Source organism: Triturus cristatus, chromosome 8, assembly GCF_964204655.1.
Source record: "Triturus cristatus chromosome 8, aTriCri1.1, whole genome shotgun sequence".
Taxonomy (NCBI): domain Eukaryota; kingdom Metazoa; phylum Chordata; class Amphibia; order Caudata; family Salamandridae; genus Triturus; species Triturus cristatus.
The window spans coordinates 1,450,682,558-1,450,707,771 of record NC_140591.1 but is presented as its reverse complement, the minus strand read 5'-3'; the positions used below and the strand labels follow the sequence as shown (position 1 = coordinate 1,450,707,771).

The 25,214-nt window shown below is 42.7% G+C and overlaps 1 protein-coding gene across 1 annotated transcript in view; it reads right to left on the bottom strand.

Moving 5' to 3' along the window:
• The window catches only part of NARS2 (asparaginyl-tRNA synthetase 2, mitochondrial), a 491,158-nt gene extending 466,159 nt beyond the window's left edge, over positions 1-24,999 (bottom strand). The window contains exon 1 of the mRNA XM_085623239.1: positions 24,651-24,999. Within this exon, the coding sequence (XP_085479365.1) occupies positions 24,651-24,839 (189 nt within the window). The 5' untranslated portion in view covers positions 24,840-24,999. The remainder of the gene's footprint in view (positions 1-24,650) is intronic.
• Positions 25,000-25,214: the final 215 nt, after the last annotated feature.

Sequence of the window (25,214 nt, the reverse complement as noted above, 5' to 3'; positions counted from 1 at the left end):
AAGAATGCAGAACCTGAAAGCCAATATTTTTGTTTACTGAGAAATATTTAGAGACATACATATGAAAGTGTAACATCTGCAATCTTGATCTTGCGACTGCCCTTCTAAGAGAACTCATAATGTCAATGAGTAAATTATAAGAAAATTCTAGAGAGATTTTAGGACCATGATTGGGGGGAAGAGAGTGAAAGAGAGAGTGAGAGAGAATGTAAGTATTTGTTTCTTATGGTATTTGGGGGCACATGTACAACTGTTTTTTTAGCGGTCGCAAACAGAGATCCGGGATGTTTGAGACCGTTAAAAAGGGTTGTAGCATGTACCAACCCGATTTTGCGAGTTGGTAACCTGTTATTGACTCTCAAAATAGAGTTTGCAAGTCGCTATTAGGAAGGGGCATGCCAAGGGCTATGCTGTCCCTAGCAGGCCACTATCCCTGTGTTATTATCCATTCCCAATGGGTCACAAATTGCGACCTGCCTCATAAATATTGATGAGGCAGGTCATTTGTGACCACATTTGGAATCACAAAATTTGTCTGAGGCACATTAGTGCATTTCTTTTTGCGACTCGCAAATTGCGAGTTGCTAAAATTCGCACATTGCGAGTCACAAAAGGAAATGGTCGTATATGTGATCCCTGGTAACATGAATGGGTATGGAAGAATATACATGCATTGTCAGGTATGTGATTAACACAGCTGTAACGGTCTTGCTTTTCCTCAATGTAAAGGTATAGTTGGTGCAAGCTTCAATAGCTGAGTTTTTAACTCCCAGATCATCTGACCATCGTTTAGCTGACAAAATAGAACCATTTTGGAACATGATGTCATTGGGTGAATAGCGACAACTTCGACTGTCTCGGCTGAACAGACCATATTCAGTTTAAGAAGGTGCATTTACATACCAATATACCAACAAACTTCAGTTAGTACAAAACGCTGCAGCCACAATGACCCTAGATTTGCCTAAATTCCACTCAATCTTCCTTGGAACACGTAGGCTTCACTGGTTCCCATTAAGGAGTCGTATTAAATTCAAAGCTCTTTGCATTGCCCATAAGGCACTACATAATTCTGACCCAGATTTTCTTAGACAGAGCTTTCAATGGTACACCCCAAGCAGATCTCTGCGTTCCCTGGGTGACAAAACTCACAAACCCCAGATTCAGGAAATCGAACCGTGGTGGAAGAAGCTTTTTCACAGGTGCAACTAAACTCTGGAACAGTCTGCCCCCTCACATCAGAGCCATCCCTACCTTACGTATCTTTAGGGAAAAACATAAAACCGGGCTTTTCCAAAACGAAGGGCGTTTCAGTTAGCACCAAGACACCTTAGGTTAAATGTGCACTCTATAAATTGTAATACCATAACATAACATAAAGTAACATATTTTCTAACATCAAACCCACTGCAGATACTTATTAAATCTCACAACAACAAAAGAAACACAGAAGTGCGGACTATAGATCAACTATTTGTATTGTTGCTTGGCCAGGTACAAAGCACAGTAACTCAGGCAATAGACTGCAGTTGTAAACCCTGCTTCATGTCCAGTTCCTAGCTTTCTTTGCTCAGAATTTGTCTTTATTACTTTCAAAACCTGTCATTTTATGACAAATACAAAACAACTTCGGTCTATAACACTACCACCGAATGCAATAGTCTTGATATCATTGGTATCAGGTTTTGGTTTTCACTAGTGTCTGAACAAATACTGATCAGAAATGATTGTGAAAGAAGAACCAGTGTCCACTAAAACCTCAACATCCATCAATAGTACATTTGCAGACTGGCGGGTGGTAAGATTCTGGGTCGATGATCTCAACATTCTTTTCACATTCCTCAGACTCACGTACCTCACTTTAACCTTGAACCACAATAAAAAAAAAAATAAAAAAAACTTTGAGTGAACCTTAATTTCTTAACTTGTACACCCTGCTGAACAAATTTGGCGCAATTTCTATTAAGCACACGTTGGTAAGTGTCCAACCATCCTAGACCAGAAGCATTACTTTCCAGAAGAAAATATTCTTGAGAGAAGTGCGATTTCGGGAACACACTTATTGCAAATGAGCTTGTTTTTGTAAAATAACTTGTCTTTGTAACTTTCAAAACCAGTAGCCCTGTCAGTACTTTTAAAGGATACCTGGCCACCGACATTGTTAAGCTCTTTTCTTCATTTAGGGTTTTGAACAATTTTATGGAACCCTCAACACACTTTGCAGTGTCAACAGTCTTGGCCAAAGTGGGATTAATAACTGTACTTGTATTTTTGTACCTGAACATCTGACAATTAGTTGATCACCAATGTATTTGTCAGTTATGTCTTCAAAATCCTTTTTTGCTTCCACAATCCTCAATGCTGCAATGTAGGAATCAATGTGTTCATCCACTAACATGTGGATGGTGTTACATAATACTGTATGGTTCCTTAATTAAGTGTAACGTCATCCTTTCTATAGTTTCTTGGTACCCCGTAGAGCTGCTATTGGCAGCAAATGTTCAAATAAACCATGTCCTACCACAAACATTACATGTCCTGCCACAATCAGCAAAGTTAGTAATCGTACCATGGAGCTGCAATTGGCAGCAAATATTTCTATAAACTAGGCCCTACCACAATCAGCAGAGGTAGTAATACTAATTGAGAGCCGGGTATAGAGGTTTGCCGTTTATGGTCAGCACACAATTGTTAAACAATCTGACCCACATGTCCCACTTCAAAGATTGTTCTCCATGTTACTGCAGAAAGGGTGGTGGAGGATTTGTACACTGCATGGCTATACAACACAATCCGACTTAAAGGATGGAAAGTCGAGCTGAATGTACCACAGAAAATATAAATTACCCTCCTCTAGCCTTCACATTGTTGCATACTGTCCACAGCTATGCCACACTGACCTTTATAACACAGTATGGTTCCTTGAAGACTGAGTAACTGGACTGCAAGAGCAAATGTGTGTTGTACCTATGCATGGCGCTTGAGTGCTCTGTGGCATGGTCGGCTACAAGAAGCTCTGCACACATGCAAAATGGCCAAGGCAGCTCAATGCTGCGAGGTCCGCGAACCACGGATGCACCTCAGCATAGCACGGAGAATGAGCAAATCAGCTTAATAGCCCAGCCAGGAGACGACAATAGCTTTCCGCTGAGGATATTTTCCAGATGCGACCAGTACCTCCATTGACTGTTGCCTTAAGGCTGGGAGGAGCGGAAACACAGGGGGAAAAGAGGAGGAGGCGTTGATGCTGGAGCAGGGATTCAAGCAGGCACTGATCTGTTGCTAGTGGTCAAAACTGAGAGGAAACATCAAGATGAGCGTTCAGTCGCTCTTTGCTGTTATAACTATGGAAGTATTGAAGTAATTTAATAAGAATGGAATTATTATTGAGAAATAACGCTGCACAGGACACTCTTCAACAGAAACATCCAATTGCCACAGCACAGAATATTGGAGTGACCGCATAAAGAAGGTACATACAACACAAAGCCGCTTCTGAAAGGAACACGCAATAAAATATACTAGCTAGTTTATACAGTTCTGCTATTTTTTGATAAACCATGGACCCTTCATTGCTTTCTCTCTTAACTGTTTTGCTTCACAGTCGTGGATTTGTGCATCCCCAGGATCTCCAGTGGCTCCAGGGTCAGGGTGTAACTATCCTGCCCACTTATATGGACCTTTAATTTTATTTAATCTGGACATGGTGACTGTACTCCCTTAATTTCTGACTGTTCAGATTCCTGAAAGACCAGTGGATCCCAAATGGTCAAAATTTTCGAAACGGTTAACTCTTTAAATCCCACTCAACAACTTTTTAAAATGCTTATATCTCACAGCAAACTAAAGCTCTACTGTCATGCACAATTTTGTTTAAATTCGTTTAGCAGTTTGGGCTGTAGGCCCGAGCAACATTTCCTATTAGACCTTTTTTCCACCCTCCCTTAACTTTATTTCGCCTGCACGACTCTGAACCAAATTTGCCATCCCAGTCCTCAGCCCACACCTCCAAGTGACTACAAAATGTGGTGCAAGAATATCCACGGGGGTTAGAGGTTGTAGGAGTTAATGGGAAGTCAGGCTGGGCTATAATAATACTGTGGTGAAAGCCCTGTGTAGAAAATACAAGTTTGTTATATACATTGCTAGGATGTGGAGTCGCACAGCTCTGTTTCAATACTCCCCAGTGCATTATGGTAAATGCAGTTCAAAGAAGTCTATGACCTGCAATTTTACTGGTGGTCTCTTGAGTGTTGACGTGCAGCCACTGATGTTAGCCCTTAACACAGAGCAAAGAGTATCTTGTTGAGGAATATGACCATAATTCACTTGGGAGAACTAGGACAGACCTGTAACCATTTTTCAACTCCACCACCAAACAATGCACATATGAGCTCCTATCCCCTGGGGGAGCGGGCGATTGGTTTCCAGAGCCTAGACTCTGCACCTGGAAGCTTTCTGGCAAGGATCCACAGACAACAAGCAACAGGTCATGCTTCCCCCCAACATACTCTTTGCCGTTCTCATGTGAACACAAGAAAAACTAGGTTATGGACTAACTTGAACTGCATTTACCATAATGCATTTTGGAGGGCTGAGACAGACGTGATCATTGTGCAATTCCATCAATAAGTTAATTATAAACTTACTAGCAACATTGCTAGATAAAGGTACTCTGGATGTAGTGACTCCCAAAGTTGTGGCCATGATATAAAGACGCTCTATGTAATTACATGAGAAATAATGACTAACGACCATCATTCTTCGGTAAACTTCTCACCATCTTTGGAATGTCGAAACCACAGTGGCCAGGTGAAATTTAGAGTTGTCATGAATGGTGATGGGAATACAGTTATCCTATATTTTATTTGCTATTCTGTCACATAAGTCAAAGAGGGTGCTTGTGATCCGACTGCAGTGAACATTTTGGCATACATATTTCATCGACAGCCTAATTTGATCTAAAGGAATCTCAAGCTGATGATCTAGCCATAAGAACCCAGTGTTTATCAGACTCACTCCTCAATCACTCCCCGACAATCCTGAGTTGGGATGCTCTGTAATATGGGTATAGTGTGGACTTCACTTGTTGCACAAAGTCCAGCAGACTTATACGAAGGGTCTCCTAAATAACAGTCTCTATGTAATTGGAGTATATGGGATATGTACACAAAACTAGACACAATTGTCATTTGAATTGTATGTGTTTGGACCAGTCAGGAAGCATAGTTAGTTCATTTTTAGGTCTCGCCTGAGCCAGCGCATGTATTGCTCTGCGAGACATTTAGTAAGCGGGGTTTGAAAGTGCTACCACAGGCTTTTGGTGGTCTCAAGCTTACGGTTACGCACGCAGCCGCCATCTGTCTTTCCTCCGTCATGGGTCATTAAAACACGGTGCTCTCACTTTCGCCGCGGCCGGCACTCGCGCGTGCACCACTTTTGAGGCCGGGTTTGTCTGGTCTTTTACGGCCGCACGCGCATTTCTTGCATCGCTCGCTGGCTTGCTCTCCCAAGTGCGTGCTTCAACTTTCGACGCGGCGGGCGCTCGTGTGTGCACCACTTTTGTGGCCGGGCTGGTCTTGTCTTTACTTTCACGGCCGCACGCGCATTCCTCGCATCGCTCGCGGGCTTGCTCTCCCAAGCGCACGCTTAAACACAACCGCTGACCAGACATGACCCCCTAGCTACACATGCGCAACATCCTTAATTTTTCTCATAAGAGGGATTGCTAGAGGGGCTTCCAAACACGGCAGCATTAACACTTGGCAGCACTGTCCTGACAAAGCCTGGCCCTGCCTAAGAGGACAAGCTCATTCATTGCAACCATTCACATGTGGGATCCAACCATTCCAGACGCGGACAGGTGTGGCTTCCTAATTACCCTACATGGCCTTCCCCCTTGCCGTGCTCGAGGCCTTCCAACCGTAACTGCATGTATTTTTAATGCAGCCATACCGCAGTATGCAAATGCGAGTCTAGCATTAAACACAAATTGAGCTTGAAGTGGTTATAAAAGCCGCCATGCTCTGCCACAATAGCTAAAATGCAAGACCGTCCGCCTCCCCCATGGAAGGAAAACATAGCGTTCGTTACTTCCCAGCTTTAACGGACCGCCCAACTGGTCATACCACGCCCACCCTGATCTCCTTAATCGAGAAATTCCTCCTCTTGGACGGCCTCATCCCCCCAATCTGGTCCCTCCCTCCTTTACCCTGTAATCCGACCCGTTGCCGCCTCTTCCCTAGCCACTTAAATCAGTGCCCCTGGCGCGCTTTTATCGCCTTATAACCCTAGTCAGCATGTATGTGTTTTTAAATGTTTGGATTACCCAGCCTTGCCCACAAACTCATCTCCTCCCGAGACAGCGACCCTGCCCACTGTTACCTGCTTCCACCACCTCTTGCTCCCGACCCCCCCCTCCCAGCATTCCTTCCCTCCATTGAAACCTCCCGCAGTCCGGGACACAATCCCCCCTATTGGGCGCCCCCCTGTACCAATCCCCCCTTCCGCCCCCTCCCGAGACATACGAGTCACCCATCCCTAATTTGCCCCCCCAATCCCCCCTCCCCCACTCACTGAAACCTCCGCTTCCTTCCCAACTCTCCACAACTTGCCCCCCCCCGCTAGCAGATCGAGCCCGGCAACACCTCCATCCAAATGGCAACCAAACCGTACCACCATCCTCCTTGCGCGCCGCTGCAAGGTCCATCAGGTGGCCCTGGGCCCAGCCTCGGGTGCAGCCGCACCCAACCTCCCCATGGAAACTGCACACCCTCTGCCCCCAAGTTCCCCCCCAACCAGGCTCTATTACCTCCCACCTTTGAAAGTGACAGTCTGCATCACCCTCGGCCTACCCAGCATCCTCCCTCCTTGCAATACACCCCTTCACCCCTCCCATGACCGTGCCCGGCCCCCCGCTATGTCTCCCGAGCGCCCGCAGAAACTGTAACCAACCACACCGGGCTCAGAAGTATGAAAGGCTATGGCATGAAGACTACCCAACTCATGCATACGTCGCCTCCTGCAAGCCCCCCCGTTGCTCCTGCGCTTCGTCGCTTTCCCACCCGGCATTCCCAGCGTTCTCCTTAACTTCGCAATGAAACCCCTCGCTGCCCCTTCCCCAGGCTGCTCAATCACGGTGTCCCCTCCTTGCCCCCTTCCAGCTGAGCCCGCCGACGAGACCAATCACCCTGCCCTGGAATCCAGGACGTTGAACCACGCCAAGACCCAAACCCAGCCCCCACCCCTCCTCCAAGATCGGCAGCTCCGAGCATAAGCCCCCACCCGCCCCGGAAACCCCGCCATCCCCACTGTCTTATTACGCCACCCTGTGCTCCCGAGCCCCACCATCTACGCCTCCGCAACACTCAACTGAGCATCCCACAGCCCGAGATCCACCCCATTTCTCGTGCGCCCTTTCCTGCACCCAAGCATTCCCGTGTGCAACCCAGAGCCCAACCATCCAAAACTTCGCCCCCAACCTCACTGTGGTCCTCCTCATCCCTCTGTCGCACTTCATCCCTGAACGATTGCATTCATATGCCACATCCAAGCACCACGACCACCCACACCCACGGCCCCCAGAACCAGATGAGCACACTCCACACCCGAATCCTCCGACCGGCAGAGGCGGCCGCGGATGCAACCCATCAGAGAGTAAACCACATTGTCGCTAGGAGCCGTTTATTCGTTCATTATTCATTGGTAATACCAAATCTTGCAAAAGCCGCTACCAACCGCTAATGGAATGAGGACGCTATTTGTGTATTGCGCTCAGCCGCACCATTGTTCAGCAAGACACCACGTCTGTTCCAATCACCGTTTACGAATGCATTTGTCGTAATCGAATGCAAGGTGGCATCCGGGCGAAACCGGGGGTGGAGCACCATTATGCCGCTCCGCGCTGAGCATCCGACTCACCCCCACAAACCACCTCCGCCTTCCCCAGCATTATTCTCCTTCCTGTGTTATAAGTGAACACTTGTAAGTGTTTAACCATGCAACAGTTGGTGCTGTTGCACCAAGGATATTCTTCTGCATAACTAATTACTTATAAGGTCCCAAAAGCGAGACCTATTGGCTATGCCAATGATTGTTAATATTGTGAGATAGAGATTATGTTTTCAACACACAGACTTAGCGATGAGTTCAATTGATTCCCAGTTATTGGATTTCTTTCGCTGACATCGTAAAAGCTCTCCTGCTTTTTAAATCTAGGATATTGTCTCCTGTGATGTTAATAAGATCCACACTATGCAAGCATCTTCATCAGCAGTGTGGTTCCCTTAACCAGATCAAAACAGCATCAGCAAATAGATATTTTGTGTTCTTCAGCTCCAACATCAAAAACCCTCTTTTCCTCAGTTTGGGTGCACGGCTAGGGGTTTAATCACCATTACAAAAAGTAAAGGGAACAAAGGGAACCCTTGCCACGTACCTTTTCCTAAATCAAAGGATCTCAATCCCCCTGTCCAACACTACTCCACTCTCCGGGTTCTGGTAGTTTGCCTGGGCAATATTAACAAATATAATTCTCAAGCTAAACCATATAATAACCGTCAAACGGGGCCAACTCACCATCTCAAAAACCTTTGCTGCGTTCAGCATTAACAGCGCCAACAGTTGGCTCTTTTGGAAATGGCTGTTGAAAGCAATTTTTTCCTAGTACGACAGCACGCTCATCTGCGTGTATGAGAGACTGGAGGAGTCCGGATAGTCGGTTCGTCAGGACTTTCATGTAGATCTTGACATCTATGTTAAGAAGCATATTGTACCTATAAGCTGAGCACTTCTTGTGATAAATTCCAGGTTCTGGTACAGACAATGTTCACATCTTCCATTGTGGGAGTCCCTGGACAGTTTTGGATAATGCATGTCAATCTGGGCACAAATACCTTAGAAAAATGCCCACTAAACTCACCAGGAACCTGCGTTTTGTGTGACTTTGGGTATCTAACAGATTTGCAAATTTTCTCCTTCTCCATCAGGACTGTCAGCTCTTTTAGTTCTAGTGGAGACAGTTTAGGAAACATCCCATTATCCAAAAAATAGATGCTCGGATTCACATTCTCTTCATCATCTTGTATAGAGGTTTATAGTAATGGGATCCACACTATGCTAGCATCTTCTTCAGCAGGGTGGAGCAAACCTAGGCCGTCTTCCTATTGTGTCAAAAATTATTGACCCTCTCATCATTCCCTAACCTTTACCTACTTTCAGCAGTGAACTTGGCTTCATTTCCAGCCCGGGTAAAAATTCCTCTTGAGTAAGAGGAGTGCCACTTCTCATCGGTTATCTAAAAATCCTTTCAGCGGTTCTTGAAAAATAGTAATTAGCCCTCTATCAGGCTTGACTATCAGAGTCGTCATTTGTGGATTACTCGTTCTCCCTTCCCGAGCTTAACCTGGGTCCTCAAACATCATTTCTTCTCCCTAAGTCCATCTACTACAGTTAAAGAGGCAGCTTCCACTTTTGCTCACCATCATGGGGTTACTCCTATCGTATGGGGTCTATGGTTCTGTAGCTCCATTTCTCTCAGTCTCTGGTGCAACATCATGTTATGCATTTTTGCCTTGGCTCTTTAGCAGGAATACAGCCCTCTGCAGGTCAGGCATCACAGTTTGCGCTCTCACCATTATTCCACGACACCCCAAGTGCTTGAAAACCCTTCTGAACAATGTTAACACAATAAGCTGCACCTATTTGAAACTTTTCCCCACATGACAAAGTCCATCTAAATCAAGGTTCCTGTTTATCCACCTCTATGAGTGGCTGGAGGGCTTTGTATTTCTCCATGGTGTATCGAGTTAAATCCTGTAAAGGATACATTTCTCGTCAGCAAACAGAAGGTGGGACAGCTGCCTCCCTCAAGTTATGCAAGATCTCTGCTTTCTGAGGATAGAGTAAACGTTTCACCACTATGCTTCTAAGGCGATTGGCATCCCTCTCTTCTTCAGACCCAGTCTGTGGGCCCTATCCACTCCAACAAGTCAGCTTCTTTGAGTTTAAACAGATAGCTGAACAGCGATTGGATGTAAGCCTGGATGTCTGAGCTCTCCACGTTCTCTATTGCATTCTGAATCCTAATATTGTCCCTTCTTGCCCTATTTTGTAAGTCTCTGCATTTTGTCTGGAGGGTCCCCACCTTAGAATCCAAGATTTTGATCCTTCTTCCAGCATCTGTCATTTTGATGGAGACAGTCAATGTTGAAATTCCTGCAACTCAAGTTACAGGTGGATTGGACGCTTTTGGAACACACAGGCAGTTAGCAGCAGTTCTCCAGCTTCTGTTAGACAAACAGGTCATGATCTTGCTGGCTAACTTACACTGGGATCTGGAATGAGTGACCATTTCCAGACTCAGATCGGCACCGGTTACACTTCCCAGATCAGTCGGCTTCTTCTAGGTAGCCAAAGACACTGGGCAGAACGGCTGTGTTTTTCCTCCTAGTGCAGTCTCTTCCTGCAGATTCATGGGCTCCTTCTCCTCTCTTAGCAGCCAGGGCACAGACAGATCCACAGCTTTGCAGCAATATGTACATATTTCGGGTCATGCCCCCACATTTCTGGGATATCTGCTAACTAATATATTATCCATAGATTTCAGCTGTCCTTCAAGTTCTGTGTGGAGCACTCCCTCAGATTGTCAGTGAAGAACTTCATCCAAGTGGGATAGTTTGGGCCCCACGTTTATACACATTTTCCAGACAGGAGAGGTTTATCTCACGGTCAAGATCCAGGAACCAGTCTGGGGCAGTTCCTTTTCATAGTTCATCTTTCCTCCTGCGGAGCAGACACATTCTTTGTCAAAGATGGTGGTTTTCATAGCAGGTTTTGACAGCGCGTACTCCAATTAAAGCACCCAAAACAGAAGCGCAATGAAGTGTGGAGACTCTGCACTTGGCTGTCTTCTGCCTTTTGTAGCAACACTCAGTAAAGAAACAAGGAGGCCAGAACCTGCTAAGAAGAGCCCCTCTCTTTAACAACAGAATCTGATGACTTGCTTCTATTTCCCCGGTATAAACATAAATGACACTGTTCTGGAAGGGATCTGTATCAGACCACGGCTAGCAAGTGACAAATGAATAATTGATTGCTGCACTTCGTTCATAGATTTGTCCCCCTGGGCACAGCGTTAATCAAATCGAAGTTTTGAAATATTTGAGGCGACTCGTGGTTGATTGGATTTCGATTCATGTATTTATTCATACATTGTGAATTTCCGCAATAAATGATTAATCTTTGTTATTGTATTTTGTGGACTTTTTATCCAATGCATTTCGGGTATAAATATACCCTTCGTCAGGGATTAGTCCTATGGTAAGAATGTAAGTATCATGAACAACTGTGCACAATGGTATTCTATTGGTTCTTTCGTATTAAACAAGTATGCGTTGGTAATCAGATTTAGACAAAAGCATAAACATAACATTGTCTATCAGTTACATTGAGGGTTACATGTGAAGTGGAAACTGAAGCGTACCATTGAAGTCGTCAACTTCAACTTAGATTTAAATGGAACACATATTGGTGCTTGGTGTTAGTATTTTATGCAAATTGTACTGAAAAGTGTGCACCGGTTAAGAAGCATGGTGCGCGGTGAAAAAATATATCGTACCGATATGGTTTTATCAACGTGTATAATTCAATTATGTGAACGGTGTTTTGTAACAACGAGTGTGTGCCGGTTAAAAAAAAAATAATTGTTTAGCGCTGTGTGATTTAAAAATGAAAAGGTGACGTGTTTCAGTCCGTAATAAATGTGGGAAGATATAAACGACGATTAATGTGAGCGACAGTTAAAATCGTTTCATACTGAATGGTCACTCATTATGTTATAAAGTGAGATAGGTGACGGCGGATATAATGCCGGGAGGTTTATCGCGCTGTGCCGTTTAAAAGCGGAGGAGTGTTAAAGTTAATGCCCGTGCGATGTGCCAAGGTGAACGGGGATAGGGTTCATACCATTACATACCTTGTGTAGAATAATCCATTGGGTGCTCCGTTTTTGGGAATGTTAGTTGCCGGTATGTGCGATTAGGTTCAGTGGCCATCTTATGTTGTGAATCGTTTGTGTAGGTGACATGGTAAAAAGACTAAGATGTGATGACTTTGGGGGCCATCTTGGAGTGTGTTTGTGGAACGCTGTGAGATTTGAGTATGGTGTTTGAATGAGAATATTAATAAATAAGAGGAAAAAGAGGGGGAAAAAAGAAAAAAAAGAAAAAAGAGAAAAGAAATTGAAATTAATAATGAAATTAATTAAATTAATAAGGATAAAATTGAAATAATAAATGAGAAAAATATACAGCCATTTCAAAGATAACAGGCAAATTCAATGCGTTCATTTATCCCATGTGGGCGTACGCTGTCCAGTTTTTTGATCCAGAAATTCTCACTGTAATAAGAATTTTTTGTTGTCACGTCCTTTTTTTTTGTACCACTTCGAGGATCAGTAATCGGAGTTGGCAAAATGTTGTGTTGATTTACGTGAAAATGTTGAGCCACTGTTGATTTGAGTTGTTTAGTGCGAATGTTAGATTTATGTTCATTGATTCTTATCTTAATCTTTCTTTCTGTTTTTCCAACATAAATCTTGCCACAAGGGCATTTTAACAGGTACACTGTGTTGGTGGTATCGCAGGTGGCTGTAACCTTAAGTTTTATTGTGTTTCCTTATCTTGGGTGCGTTATGGTTGTGCCTGGTATGAGGTTATTGCAGTTGTGGTATGCCATCGTTCCTTTGTAGGTGTTTGTGTCAGCTTTATAGGTTTGTTTGAGTGTTTCTCCCAAGTTTTTATTCCTAGTATATGCAAAGGTGGGTAATTCTTTGAATACATTTTTGAAATCAGGTTCCATAGTGAGCATTGGCCAATGGCGTTTAATTATACGTTTCATGTCTTGGCTGACTGTAGAGAATTTAGACACCATCACTAAGGAGTTTATTTTTTCTTGTGTTGGTTTAGATAATAGGTCATTCCTGTTGTTTGATTGGCATCTATTAAGTGCTTCATCTAATAGTTACGGTGGGTAACCTCTTTGTAGAAAACGTTCTATGGTTTCTTGCAAGCGTATGTTGGTTGTTTGTGGATTAGATACTATACGTTTTACTCGTAACATTTGTGAGTAAGGTAAGTGCTGTTTCAGCGGCTCTTGATGGAAACTGGCATAATGCAGCGTGTTGTTTCGATCGGTTGGTTTCCTGTATAAGTCTGTTTCGAATTTGCGATTGATAAGAGATACTTGAACATCCAAGAAGTTAATATGTTCACTTTGTATGTCATGTGTGAATTGTATTCGTTCGTTGATTTGGTTGAGATTTTGAAGTGCTTCAGTTAGTGTAGGTAGTTGTCCATTCCATACAACGGAAGTTCCGGTGGTTTGTATATACCATTCATTTTTCCATTTGAAATAGCTATGAAACAATGTGAATTGTAGAAGCTCCATTAAAAAGACTTGGGTGTCCAATTTTAGATTGGAGTGTAATAATGCTTGTTCGATTGCTTCTATCCCCAAGTTGTGTGGTATTGACGTGTATAGAGAATTCACGTCGATGGTGCACATTAAAATGGTTTCTTCTGGACCTATTACAATTTATTTTTTATTTTTTGAGGAAGTCTGTGGTCTCTTTTACGTATGTTTTCATTTTGAGGACCATGGGTTGGAGATATCGGTCGATGAATTGTCCAATGGGTTCATGTATGCTTCCTTTCGTAGATACGATTTGTCTGAATGGTGGGTTTGATGGATCTTGATGTATTTTTGGTACCATGTAGATGGTAGGACTCCTCGGAAATTCTTGGATTAGGAATTTTTTGGTTCTGTTGTTGATGATTCCTTTGTCATGGGCTTGGTTGATGAGGTTTTTCAGTATGTTGTGATAGGTATCCGTCGGGTTGATGTCCATTTTTATGTATGTTGTTTCATCCGCTAAATGACTGGTTACTGCCGCTTCATAATTTGTTGTATTGAGGATAACCAATGCTCCTCCCTTATGCGTTTTTTGGCAAGTGACTCAAGGGATTATCTACACCAAGTACATATATGGCACCCATCAGCCATAAAACATTGGACACTTTTGAAAACCTAGTCAAACACGATCTACAGAAATACAGCATAGCTAACAACCCGAATATCACTTGCCAAAAAGCGGAAATCTCTATACACGTCAATACCACACAACTTAGGGATAGAAGCAATTGAACAAGCATTATTACACTCAGATCTAAATTTGGACACCCAAGTCTTTTTAATGGAGCTTCTACAATTCACATTGTTTCATAGCGATTTCAAATGGAAAAATGAATGGTATATACAAACCACCGGAACTTCCATAGGCAATTGCGCCGCACCAGCATACGCTAATCTGTTCATGGACAAATTCGAACAAGAACATATACTCATGAAAGATTCATGGAAGAAACACAGTAAACTATTTTTACGCTATATCGATGATATATTCGTTGTATGGAATGGAAAACTACCTACACTAACTGAAGCACTTCAAAATCTCAACCAAATCAACGAACGAATACAATTCACACATGACATACAAAGTGAACATATTAACTTCTTGGATGTTCAAGTATCTCCTATCAATCGCAAATTCGAAACAGACTTATACAGGAAACCAACCGATCGAAACAACACGCTGCATTATGCCAGTTTCCATCAAGAGCCGCTGAAACAGCACTTACCTTACTCACAAATGTTACGAGTAAAACGTATAGTATCTAATCCACAAACAATCAACTTACACTTGCAAGAAACCATAGAACGTTTTTTACAAAGAGGTTACCCACCGAAACTATTAGATGAAGCACTTAATAGATGCCAATCGACAAACAGGAATGACCTATTATCTAAACCAATACAAGAAAAAACAAACTCCTTAGTGATGGTGTCTAAATTCTCTACAGTCAGCCAAGACATGAAACGTATAATTAAACGCCATTGGCCAATGCTCACTATGGAACCCGATTTCAAAAACGTATTCAAAGAATTACCCACCTTCGCATATACTAGGAATAAAAACTTGGGAGAAACACTCAAACAAACCTATAAAGCTGACACAAACACCTACTAAGGAACGATGGCATGCCACAACTGCAATAACATCATACCAGGCACAACCATAACGCACCCAAGAAAAGGAAACACAATAAAACTTAAGGTTACAGCCACCTGCGATACCACCAACGCAGTGTACCTGTTAAAATGCCCTTGTGGCAAGATTTATGTTGGAAAAACAGAAAGAAAGATCAAGATAAAAATCAATGAATATAAATCTAACATTCGCACTAAACAACTAAAATCAACAGTGGCTCAACACTTTCACTAAAATCAACACAACATTTGCCAACTCAGATTCCTGATCCTCGAAGTGGTACAAAAAAACAGAAGGACGCAACAAGAATTTTTTGTTATTACAGCGAGAAAGTTTCTGGATCAAAAAACTGGACAGCGTACACCCACATGGGATAAACGAACGCATTGAATTTGCCTGTTATCTTTGAACTGGTTGTATATTTTTCTCATTTGTTATTTCAATTTTATCCTTATTAATTTCATTATTAATTATAAATTTTGTTTCTCTTTTTTTTTCTTTTTTTCCCCTCTTTTTCCTCTTATTTATTAATATTCTCATTCAAACACCATACTCAAATCTCACAGCGTTCCACAAACACACTCCAAGATGGCCCCCAAAGTCATCACATCTTAGTCCTTTAACCATGTCACCTACACAAACGATTCACAACATAAGATGGCCACTGAACCTAATCGCACATACCGGCAACTAACATTCCCAAAAACGAAGCACCCAATGGATTAATCTACACAAGGTATGTAATGGTATGAACCCTATCCCCATTCACCTTTGCACATCGCACGGGCATTAACTTTAACACTCCTCCGCTTTTAAACGGCACAGCGCGATAAACCTCCCGGCATTATATCCGCCGTCACCTATCTCACTTTATAACATAATGAGTGACAATTCAGTATGAAACGATTTTAACTGTCGCTCACATTAATCGTCGTTTATATCTTGCCGCATTTATTACGGACTGAAACACTTCACCTTTTCATTTTTAAATCACACAGCACTAAACCCCCAAAAAATTTTAACCGGCACACACTCGTTGTTACAAAACACCGTTCACCTAATTGAATTATACACGTTGAGAAAACCATATCGGCACGATATATTTTTTCACCGCGCACCATGCTTCTTAACCGGTGCACTCTTTTCAGTACAATTTGCATAAAATACTAACAACACCAAGCACCAATATGCGTTCCATTTAAATCTAAGCTGAAGTTGACGACTTCAATGGTACGCTTCAGTTTCCACTTCACATGTAACCCTCAATGTAACTGATAGACAATGTTATGTTTATGCTTTTGTCTAAATCTGATTACCAACGCATACTTGTTTAATGCGAAAGAACCAATAGAATACCATTGTGCACAGTTGTTCATGATACTTACATTCTTACCATAGGACTAATCCCTGACGAAGGGTATTTATACCCGAAATGCATTGGATAAGAAAGTCCACAATATACAATAACAAAGATTAATCATGTATTGCGGAAATTCACAATGTATGAATAAATACATGAATCGAAATCCAATCAACCACGAGTCGCCTCAAATATTTCAAAACTTCGATTTGATTAACGCTGTGCCCAGGGGGACACATCTATGAATGAGGTGCAGCAACCAATTGTATCGACGACGCTTTGAATGAAAACGCCGTCCCAGGAGCACGCATAAAAAGTTCAGAAAGATCAATAACTACGATAACAAAATAAACAAGGTAGTAGCGCGTATTCATATCCATTTATAAATGAATAATTGAGACACCCCTATCTCTAGCTTTCCACACTTCGGAATATTCCACTCCTCAGGACCTCAATATCTTAGGACCAGATTCATGCGCTATATGCCTACCCGGAACCTCAGATCATCCAACGCTAATCTGTTAAAACCCCCTGCATTCAGATATGCCTCAAAAGGAGGGAAATCGCTTGGGGTGCTTGGCTCCAAAGCGTGGAACCAACTTCCCAACCATCTCCGTCACATCCAATCTGAAACTCTTCTTAGGAAGGCCCTGAAAACTTGAATTTTCTCAGCCTCAGATAAACTGTGCAAAACATTCATTTAACATTTTTCTCGCCCTCAGCTATCCTTAGTTCCTATCTAGTAACCCTATCAGCGCCAGGATGCTCCCCGGAGTGACGGTCACGCTTTACAAATGTCTCATTACATTACTTCATTGTCTCAGACTACATCCTCTAGCTCAGGAAATACAGTTCCACTATCTATTTTTAAATTCTAAAGCATAAATAGAAACTTTGATCAACTCTTGGTGAGCCTACCGTGAAGGGTAATTTCTGCCATAGCTACCAGGAATGCCACCTTAGAAGGTCAAAAATGTCAACCTCACCGATTCTAGTGGCCCAAAAAACAGATGTCCTAAGGACAAGCGGCAGATCCCAGGAGAGAAACACTTGGTGAATTCTAGGTTTAGATAATTCAATACTAAAAAGACACTACAATGCAAAGCCATTTGCTTACTCCACACTGCACAGGATTCCTTAAACACCTTAAAAGCAGCAAATTTTGCACTTGAGAAGGAAACTGCTAAACCCTGTTCAAAACTATTATTCTAAAATGATCAAGGAATGCGAAAGGGGCACAAAACAATGAAGCAAATGAATGGGTCCTTCACAATTTACATAAAGCCTCTCAATGTCTAGGCTACTAATTAAGGAACAAGCATCTGGAAATGTTTGGTTAGAAGTTAGGTTGTAAAACTTCTAAAGCACACAAATCCCTGTGGGTGTCTTGGTGCTAGGTTGGGCATTGCAGTGAGGCAGTAACAGGAAAAAGGATAGGCATTAAAAAGCCAGGTTTTTAACAGTTTCCTAAAACTCCATAGTGTGGGAGCCGCTTTGATATGTATAGGCAGAGTGTTCCAGAGTGCCGGGGTTTCGGAAGAGAAGCAACTGCACCCCCCCCCTCCCCCATTTAAGTATCTTAAATTTGAGGCGAGAGATCATCAACTTATTTTTAGATCGTAAATCTCGATTGGGGGTATACAAGGAGAAGGAATGTCTCAGATAGCTGGAGCCTGAGTCATTTAAGGCCTTGTAGGCAAGGCACAGTGCTTTGAACTTGATACGGTTGTCTGAGATCCAATGGAGCTTCTTGATAGATACTGAGACAGGATGGAACTTGGGCAGATCAAGAATAAGTCTTGCTGCCGCGTTTTGAATGCTCTGTAATTTCCTTCTGCACTGTTTCTGGAGTTTGACATACAGTCTGTTACAGTAGTCCAATTTTGAAGGAATTAGTAAAGAAATTACTGCTTTTCTGGAGGTCAGAAGGATGAAAGGGAGAATCTTCTTGATAATTCTCAGCATATTGAAGCTGGAGAAGACGACGGAACAGATATGCTTGTTAAAGTTCAGTTTGCCATAAATGGTTACATCCAGAATTTTCGCTTTCTGGACCAGGATGGGGGGAGTTTGTAACTCCTTAGGCCAGCACGCTGGGTTCCAAAAATGAGGTTTGTTGCCAAAAAGAATGCCACGTTTTTTTCCGAGTTCAGTCCAAGGCAATGCTTACCCATCCAGTTGCTGACAGCTCTAGTACAGTCGTAAAATTGGAAAATGGTAGCTTCCACATTATTGGAGGCTGACACGACAATCTGCGTGTCGTCCGCATATGAAGTGGGAAGAACCCAAAGGAACTGATCAGGGAGGAGAGTTCGACCACTTAGATATCAAAAAGTAGGGGACTCAGGGAAGATCCCTGAGGGACTTCGAAGGGAAGGGAGAAAGACTTGGATGTAAAATTCTCCATCATAACCAACGGCTCCCTGTCAGTTAAAAAAGACTGAAATAAGTCAAGAGCTTTGTCGGTGATGCCCAGTTTAAGGCAATCAGCAAGAGTAGCATGATCGACTGTGTCGAACGCCGCTGACAAGTCGAGGAGGACAAAAGCTGCAGAACCTCCTTTATCGAGAATGATTTTCAGTTCATCAGTAGTTTTTATTAAGGCCGTTTCTGTGCTATGTTCGGCCCTAAAACCGAATTGGGCGGGGTCCAATAATTGATTGCCACGAATGAACTGAGTCAGTTGTAAATTGATACGTTTTTCCACTCTCTTTGCTGGAAAGGGCAACCTAGAGATAGGGCGATAATTTGCTGGGTTGTCGGGGTCTAGATTAGGTTTCTAGGAAATCTGGAAACCTTTTAGCTTCTATGCAGTCTGGCTATCTGATGGCAGCAGAGGCGGTCTCAGAGGAGACCAAAACAGAGGAAGATGCCGCACTGGTACAGCCAATTGTTGGACAATGGAAACCACATCCTACACACAGACTAAAGGGTAAATCCAAATAATTACTGAGACCCCTTTCAAAAGAAGAGTAGAGGAAAAGGAGGGAAGATGTAAAACCCACACTTCTATACTAGACAGGGCAGTGTGCTAAGTGCCATTTGACCTGCCTGTGGAGTGAAATATAAAGTTAGGAGGTCTGTTGGACGCAAAGAGGTCCATCTACAGAAGACCTCCCTATTTTACCAGTGTTTTGCATATCTGAGGATGAAGCAGGAAGTCCTTGGACAAGAACACTGTGCTGAAAGCATTTGCTTGAATGTTCTTCACCTCTAGAATGCAAGACACTGATCAAATTAAGGGGGGGGGGTTTACCCATGACAGCAGAAAGTGCCCAGGAGCTCCAAGTTTTTTTCTCCCCCAAACCAGTTAATATAACATGTGGACACTTGATTGCCTGTTCGGGTTGGAAATGCTTGATCCTGGGGTAGAAGTGCTTGATCCTGGAGTGGAGGAGCAAAAAACTGGACTACTTGCCAGATTCTATCCATAAATATAATTCCCCGTCGACCTCTAAAAGCCTTGCAATCTGGCATAAATTAATTTCTTGAACCACATCTTATACTTGCATACAGATAAGAATTCTGTAATTTTTTTACGAACATTTAATATGTATTTTCAATACAATATAATTCAAAACTTTCTAAAAAATAGTTTCCAATCACCTTATATATAAAATACAGGCTAAAAGCATTACAAATTGATTCGAATTCACATCTCACATGAAATTCATTACAGCTCATACAATATTTCTTTTCAAATAGATGAAAGTGTTATTTCGAGGGAATCACAGGTCAACCCCACCTTATTCCACATACTTCTGATTAAAAATAGAAAGAAAATCAATCCAATCAATCCACCAAATACATGTTGTTGGGTACTTTAGACCCTCATACACTTAAAATATCACCCAATTGTGACATTTTCACACCTTACTGTTAGGACCTATTTATCACAGTGCCCCTCCTGCCCAACTGGCAGATCTCTAAATAGGTGTATCCTTCACTAATATTCTTATTTTTGGGGGCCCCTTAAGGTGTCAGTGTAATGCCCGCAAAGACTTTGCGTTGGTTTATGCTGTATAACATCCCACTCTCTGATTCTTTGATAGTCTGATTCCTTTATTTTGAAACCAACAAATAAATGCAGCATGTGTAAGAGCATGGACCCCCGTCTGCGCAATTCAAAATATTGAATTTTGCTTCCCAATAGAATGAGTGGTTAAGAATAGAAGGGGACACACCCGTTGGCAGATGAGATTCATTCAATCCCGACTAAAGACCAACACAAATACCCACTGTGATAGGAATCAGCACCATAATGCTTGGATAGCGGGTTCCACCGATGGGATACAAACTGGACAAGGCTTCAGATTGCCTAGGGAACCACAAAGACATATACCGCCAACTTCTAACCTCAACCACACATAAGCAGAGATTTTGTCCTTCCAAAAAGATATGTGGGTCAACACCTCAAACTGAGTGCCCTGTCCGGAGGGAGACATACTCCCAAGCTGGTGTATGCTATCCAGACTTGAGACGGTGTCAGGTGAGGCTACTTCTGATTGATATGCACCAGATCCCTGAAGCAAAGAATGCACTAAAGTTGTGTAAGACTGAACAAACTTCATAGATGAAGCATGGATCATGCAATCATCCAGATAAGTTTGGAGAAGATTCCTCTCTGTACTCTTTATACAAGAGGGAACCAGAACCTTGGAAAATACATTTGGGGCAGATTTCAAGCCAAAAGGTGAAACCTGAAACTGGCAGTGGCTTGAGTGGACTGAAAATCTGATGGATATGTGATGAGGAAGAACTTTTGAAACATGCAAATAAACATCCTCCATAAATGCAAGCAACATGGACAACAAGAGTGTGAGAGGGAACAAGCAACAGCAATGACCAAAGGGGCAGGTGGTGGGCCAACACAGACAAGGGGAGGGAACGAGCAACACAAACAAAGGGAGCATGGGAAGTGGGAGAGAAAAAGCAACACAAACAGCAGTGGGGAACAACAACTACGACAGAGGAAGAAGAAAATAAAATAAATAGTACCTCAATCACAGCATGAGCAGTGGAAGGACACTAATAAAACTGAAGCAATCAGTACTTGGTCCATGCTTCACAGAAGGGAGAAACAAAAGAAGAGGAAGTGACATCGGCATGCTCTGGCCAATTAGTAGGCAGCGAATAAGAGTGACAATGAAGCCAACAAATGGTAAGCAGTGGGTAGGCTCCAAGCCCCTTTTAGTAAACAAAATGTCTTGCAAGAGCCAGTGCATACGTGCAATCTTTTAAGCAAGAACTAAAAAGGGGCTGTAGGGAAAAAGCACAAGAAGAAGGCTCCCTGTGGAGCTTCTTAGACTTTCTTCTATGATAGTGGGACTTCCTCTCATCAGGAGTGTTCGAAGAAGAAGAGCCCATCATTGACTAGGAAACAGCATTTGGTTTACAACACTCCTGCGAACTAAACCAGCAAGCCTCATTTTGTTGACGAACACCTCATGGAGAAAAAGTATTTCACAATAATGATGGAGTAAACATAACAATCATGCAGTGAAAAAGAATAAAACACCAATCTGTTACCCCAACCACAAAGAGCATCCATTTAATATGACACAAACACCCCTCTCCACTACCTTAGGTCTTTACACTGGCCAGGAAACAGTCTACATATCAACAAATGAAGGGCTGGGCACCGTACACTCGAAAACCACAATGGAACCAAAGTGAAGGGGGCTTGAGGAAATAGGTGTGCAATAAAACCTGGCAGCTACACAGTGAGATGGCTTTAAAGAGCTTAAACGGCAGCCAGAGGTCAAATAATATCAGTAGTTGCCCAAATGACTGCACAGAGTGAAAGCAACAGTAGTAACAGGAACCTAAAACGAGAGGGGAAAAAAACAAAGAGACTGGCACAGCCTAACAGTCAATGGCAATGCCTGCAAATCTCAGCACCTTAGAAACAGGAAGTGCAGCAGGCAAGTAATGATGTGCTTATTTGTCAAATGTTATTATTGTTATGTGCTTGTCAGTCGGCGGGCGGACCTCGTTTCTTAAAGATTGAGGCAAAGAAGAACGACATGGCGGTAATGAGAACGTCAAAGTAATATTATAAGTTCTGGAGTTCAAATAAAAACCTATGAATTGGCTGTCAACCACCCATTTGACATTCCTATTCACTATCTGAAACCCCTTGCACATTGTGCTCGACACAGCCTGAAGCTTAGACTTAGTGGAGAGGAGTAGAGGGAAGTCTAAAGTCAGACTATACGGCCAAGCAGCATTTTTCAGGTTTAATGGTGAGCCTCAAAACATGCTTATATATTGCATCCTAATGAGTTTAGAAGAAGGGTGACGTCAGGTATTTGCGGTGGATGACCCCTATTCCGTCTATAGCAAGAATTAGTTATTTTAGCTGGATATAAATGATTCAAAGGCAGGTGACACCCTCCAACTGAAGGAGAACTGAAAGGTATGGCTATCAGCCACTCTGTGGATAGGCAAGCACTCCTTCACCATACAGGAACATAAGATGTGAAAATGAAAGCATTGCAAGACCCCAGAGATAGGCCAGCAGGGGTTGGTTGCATACTTAAGGATTTGACAGGGAAATTCCCTGAATTTGTGTTAATATCACATTTAGCAGCAATTTGTCAAACACAGGAGGCCTGCTCATAAATAAAAAAATATATAGATTTAGCTGGGTCCAACGGGTCAGTAAAATAATGCATCACTACAGATATCTGTTTCAGTCTCTGGCTCCAATTCTGGCAGATCCACTTACTCTTTTATCCTCCCGGTGTCAATAAAATGAGCATCATTGAATTCGATAACAATAAACGTGTTATGAGTGCCATAATGCCCCCATTGGGTGAAAAAGTAATTCCAAGTATGTACTTTGCAAATTCCACCTTCTAGAATGTACAACCTGTACTGCAAAGACGCTCACTTTAACGTACGTCGCCTTCAGTTAGTACTATCTTTTCAGAGTCAGACTACAACTAGTCACTATAGGCCTACGTGCTGCAAGTAAGCGTCTGGAGGGGGTGCTGCACAACTCCCAAAATGACCGTGCTTGATCTCCAAGGGTGAATGAGCAATGAAGATGACTTTAAATTTACTTTTTATTGTGCCACATTTGCTGTGCGTTCAAAAACAGAGGTCAAATGTCATGCTATGTTTTCTGACAAATTCTGGTTATTCTTTTAATATGGAGATTAGTGTTTGCTTTTCATTCTGCGACGGCAAACTTAAAAGATTTTCTAAAGTGAATTATTAGACAATGTTGGTGGGGTACTGGGAGTTGTAAAGAAAAGGCTGTAGGGTGACATTTTTTTCTAACTTAGAACATTTAAATTCCTCTAAATTAACTGTACAAATATTTCAAAATACATGAGCAGTTTGAGAAGCACAAATGAAGTATATTTTTCTTGTAATTTTGAAAACAAAGATTTTAATAGCATCAAACAAATCAAGACACTTTACTTGGTGATGTGTAAATGATAAATATTTGCTGAATCTCGATTTCCACACATTACAGTTTGTATGCTATATCGTTTTAATCAGTAAAACTGCATGTCTGTGAGAATGTTGTGGCCATTTCAAGGGAAAATGTGGTCTGTAAATTACAGTGTACTACCACACCATGGTTTAGCAATATATTTGTGATAGTGTGCTCCAACATGCGCCACTGGTTACATACTACGGGGCAGATTTACAAGCCCCTTGCGCCACTGTTGTGTCACTTTTCCCATGTTAAAAATGACGCAAAAGTGGCGCAAGGGGCTTGTAAATCTGCCCCTACATCTTTACCACTTTGCTGCTGAATGGACGTGACGCATTTGCTATACCTTGATTTCTCACAATCCCTATGGCTTCAGTGATGTAGCATTGATGGCAGCACAACTCACTCTGATAATTGTTCCAGCACTACTGCCTCTAGGGTGCATGAGTGGTGTCAAACTTCTAGTCCCAAAATGCAACGTGCTGGACTGGCTGAAAGTGTCATACGTTACAAGGGGACAATATACACATATGTCCATTCAATATATAACCCAGGTGCAGTGTCATATTGACAAGGGGACATTGTACACATATGCCATTCAATTTGATAACTCAGGTGCCCCTACAAAAAGGAGAATCAAACTGCACATATTTAACACATTTTTGTATGCACCTATTATTACGGGTGATGTGTAAATACACACGCCAGAGCAGTGGACATGAGAAACGACTCACCTGCACAAGAACCTCCTGCTGCGGTTCTCCATGACCTGCCTGGGTAGCTAGAGCCTGACGGACACTCAGCTTCAGTGCTCCACTCATATGTCTCCTAGAGTTACGGAGGGAACAGCTTCTTAAAGTCCGGGGCAAAATCCTGAGACCCAGCATTAAGGTGACCACTTGCCCGCTACTTACACGGGCCATGTGTGAATAAAACCTAATGCCCGCTCGACATACTTGGTCTTTCAATGAATGTCATATGTCCAGAATTTCAGCACTTCCGGGTCGCATAACAACTGAACACATGGCGGAACTCACATGCGCGGTCCAGTTGTTGCCCTGAATTGTGCGCTGCACGCAGCGTAGGATCGGATTGGCAGCGAGCTAGCTATAAATAAGAGCAGCCTCGCGAACACGCCCATCACGTCCCTCATTGGACGACGCAGCTTGTATATTCTCTCACGAGTGAGTGTATCTCTCTCCCCCTCCCTATCTCCCTCCTGTGTTAAGCAGTTCCCGTTTCTAGACGCCTATGTTCCTTAATACTACAGTCTACTCACCAAAATGATGTCAAGAGTA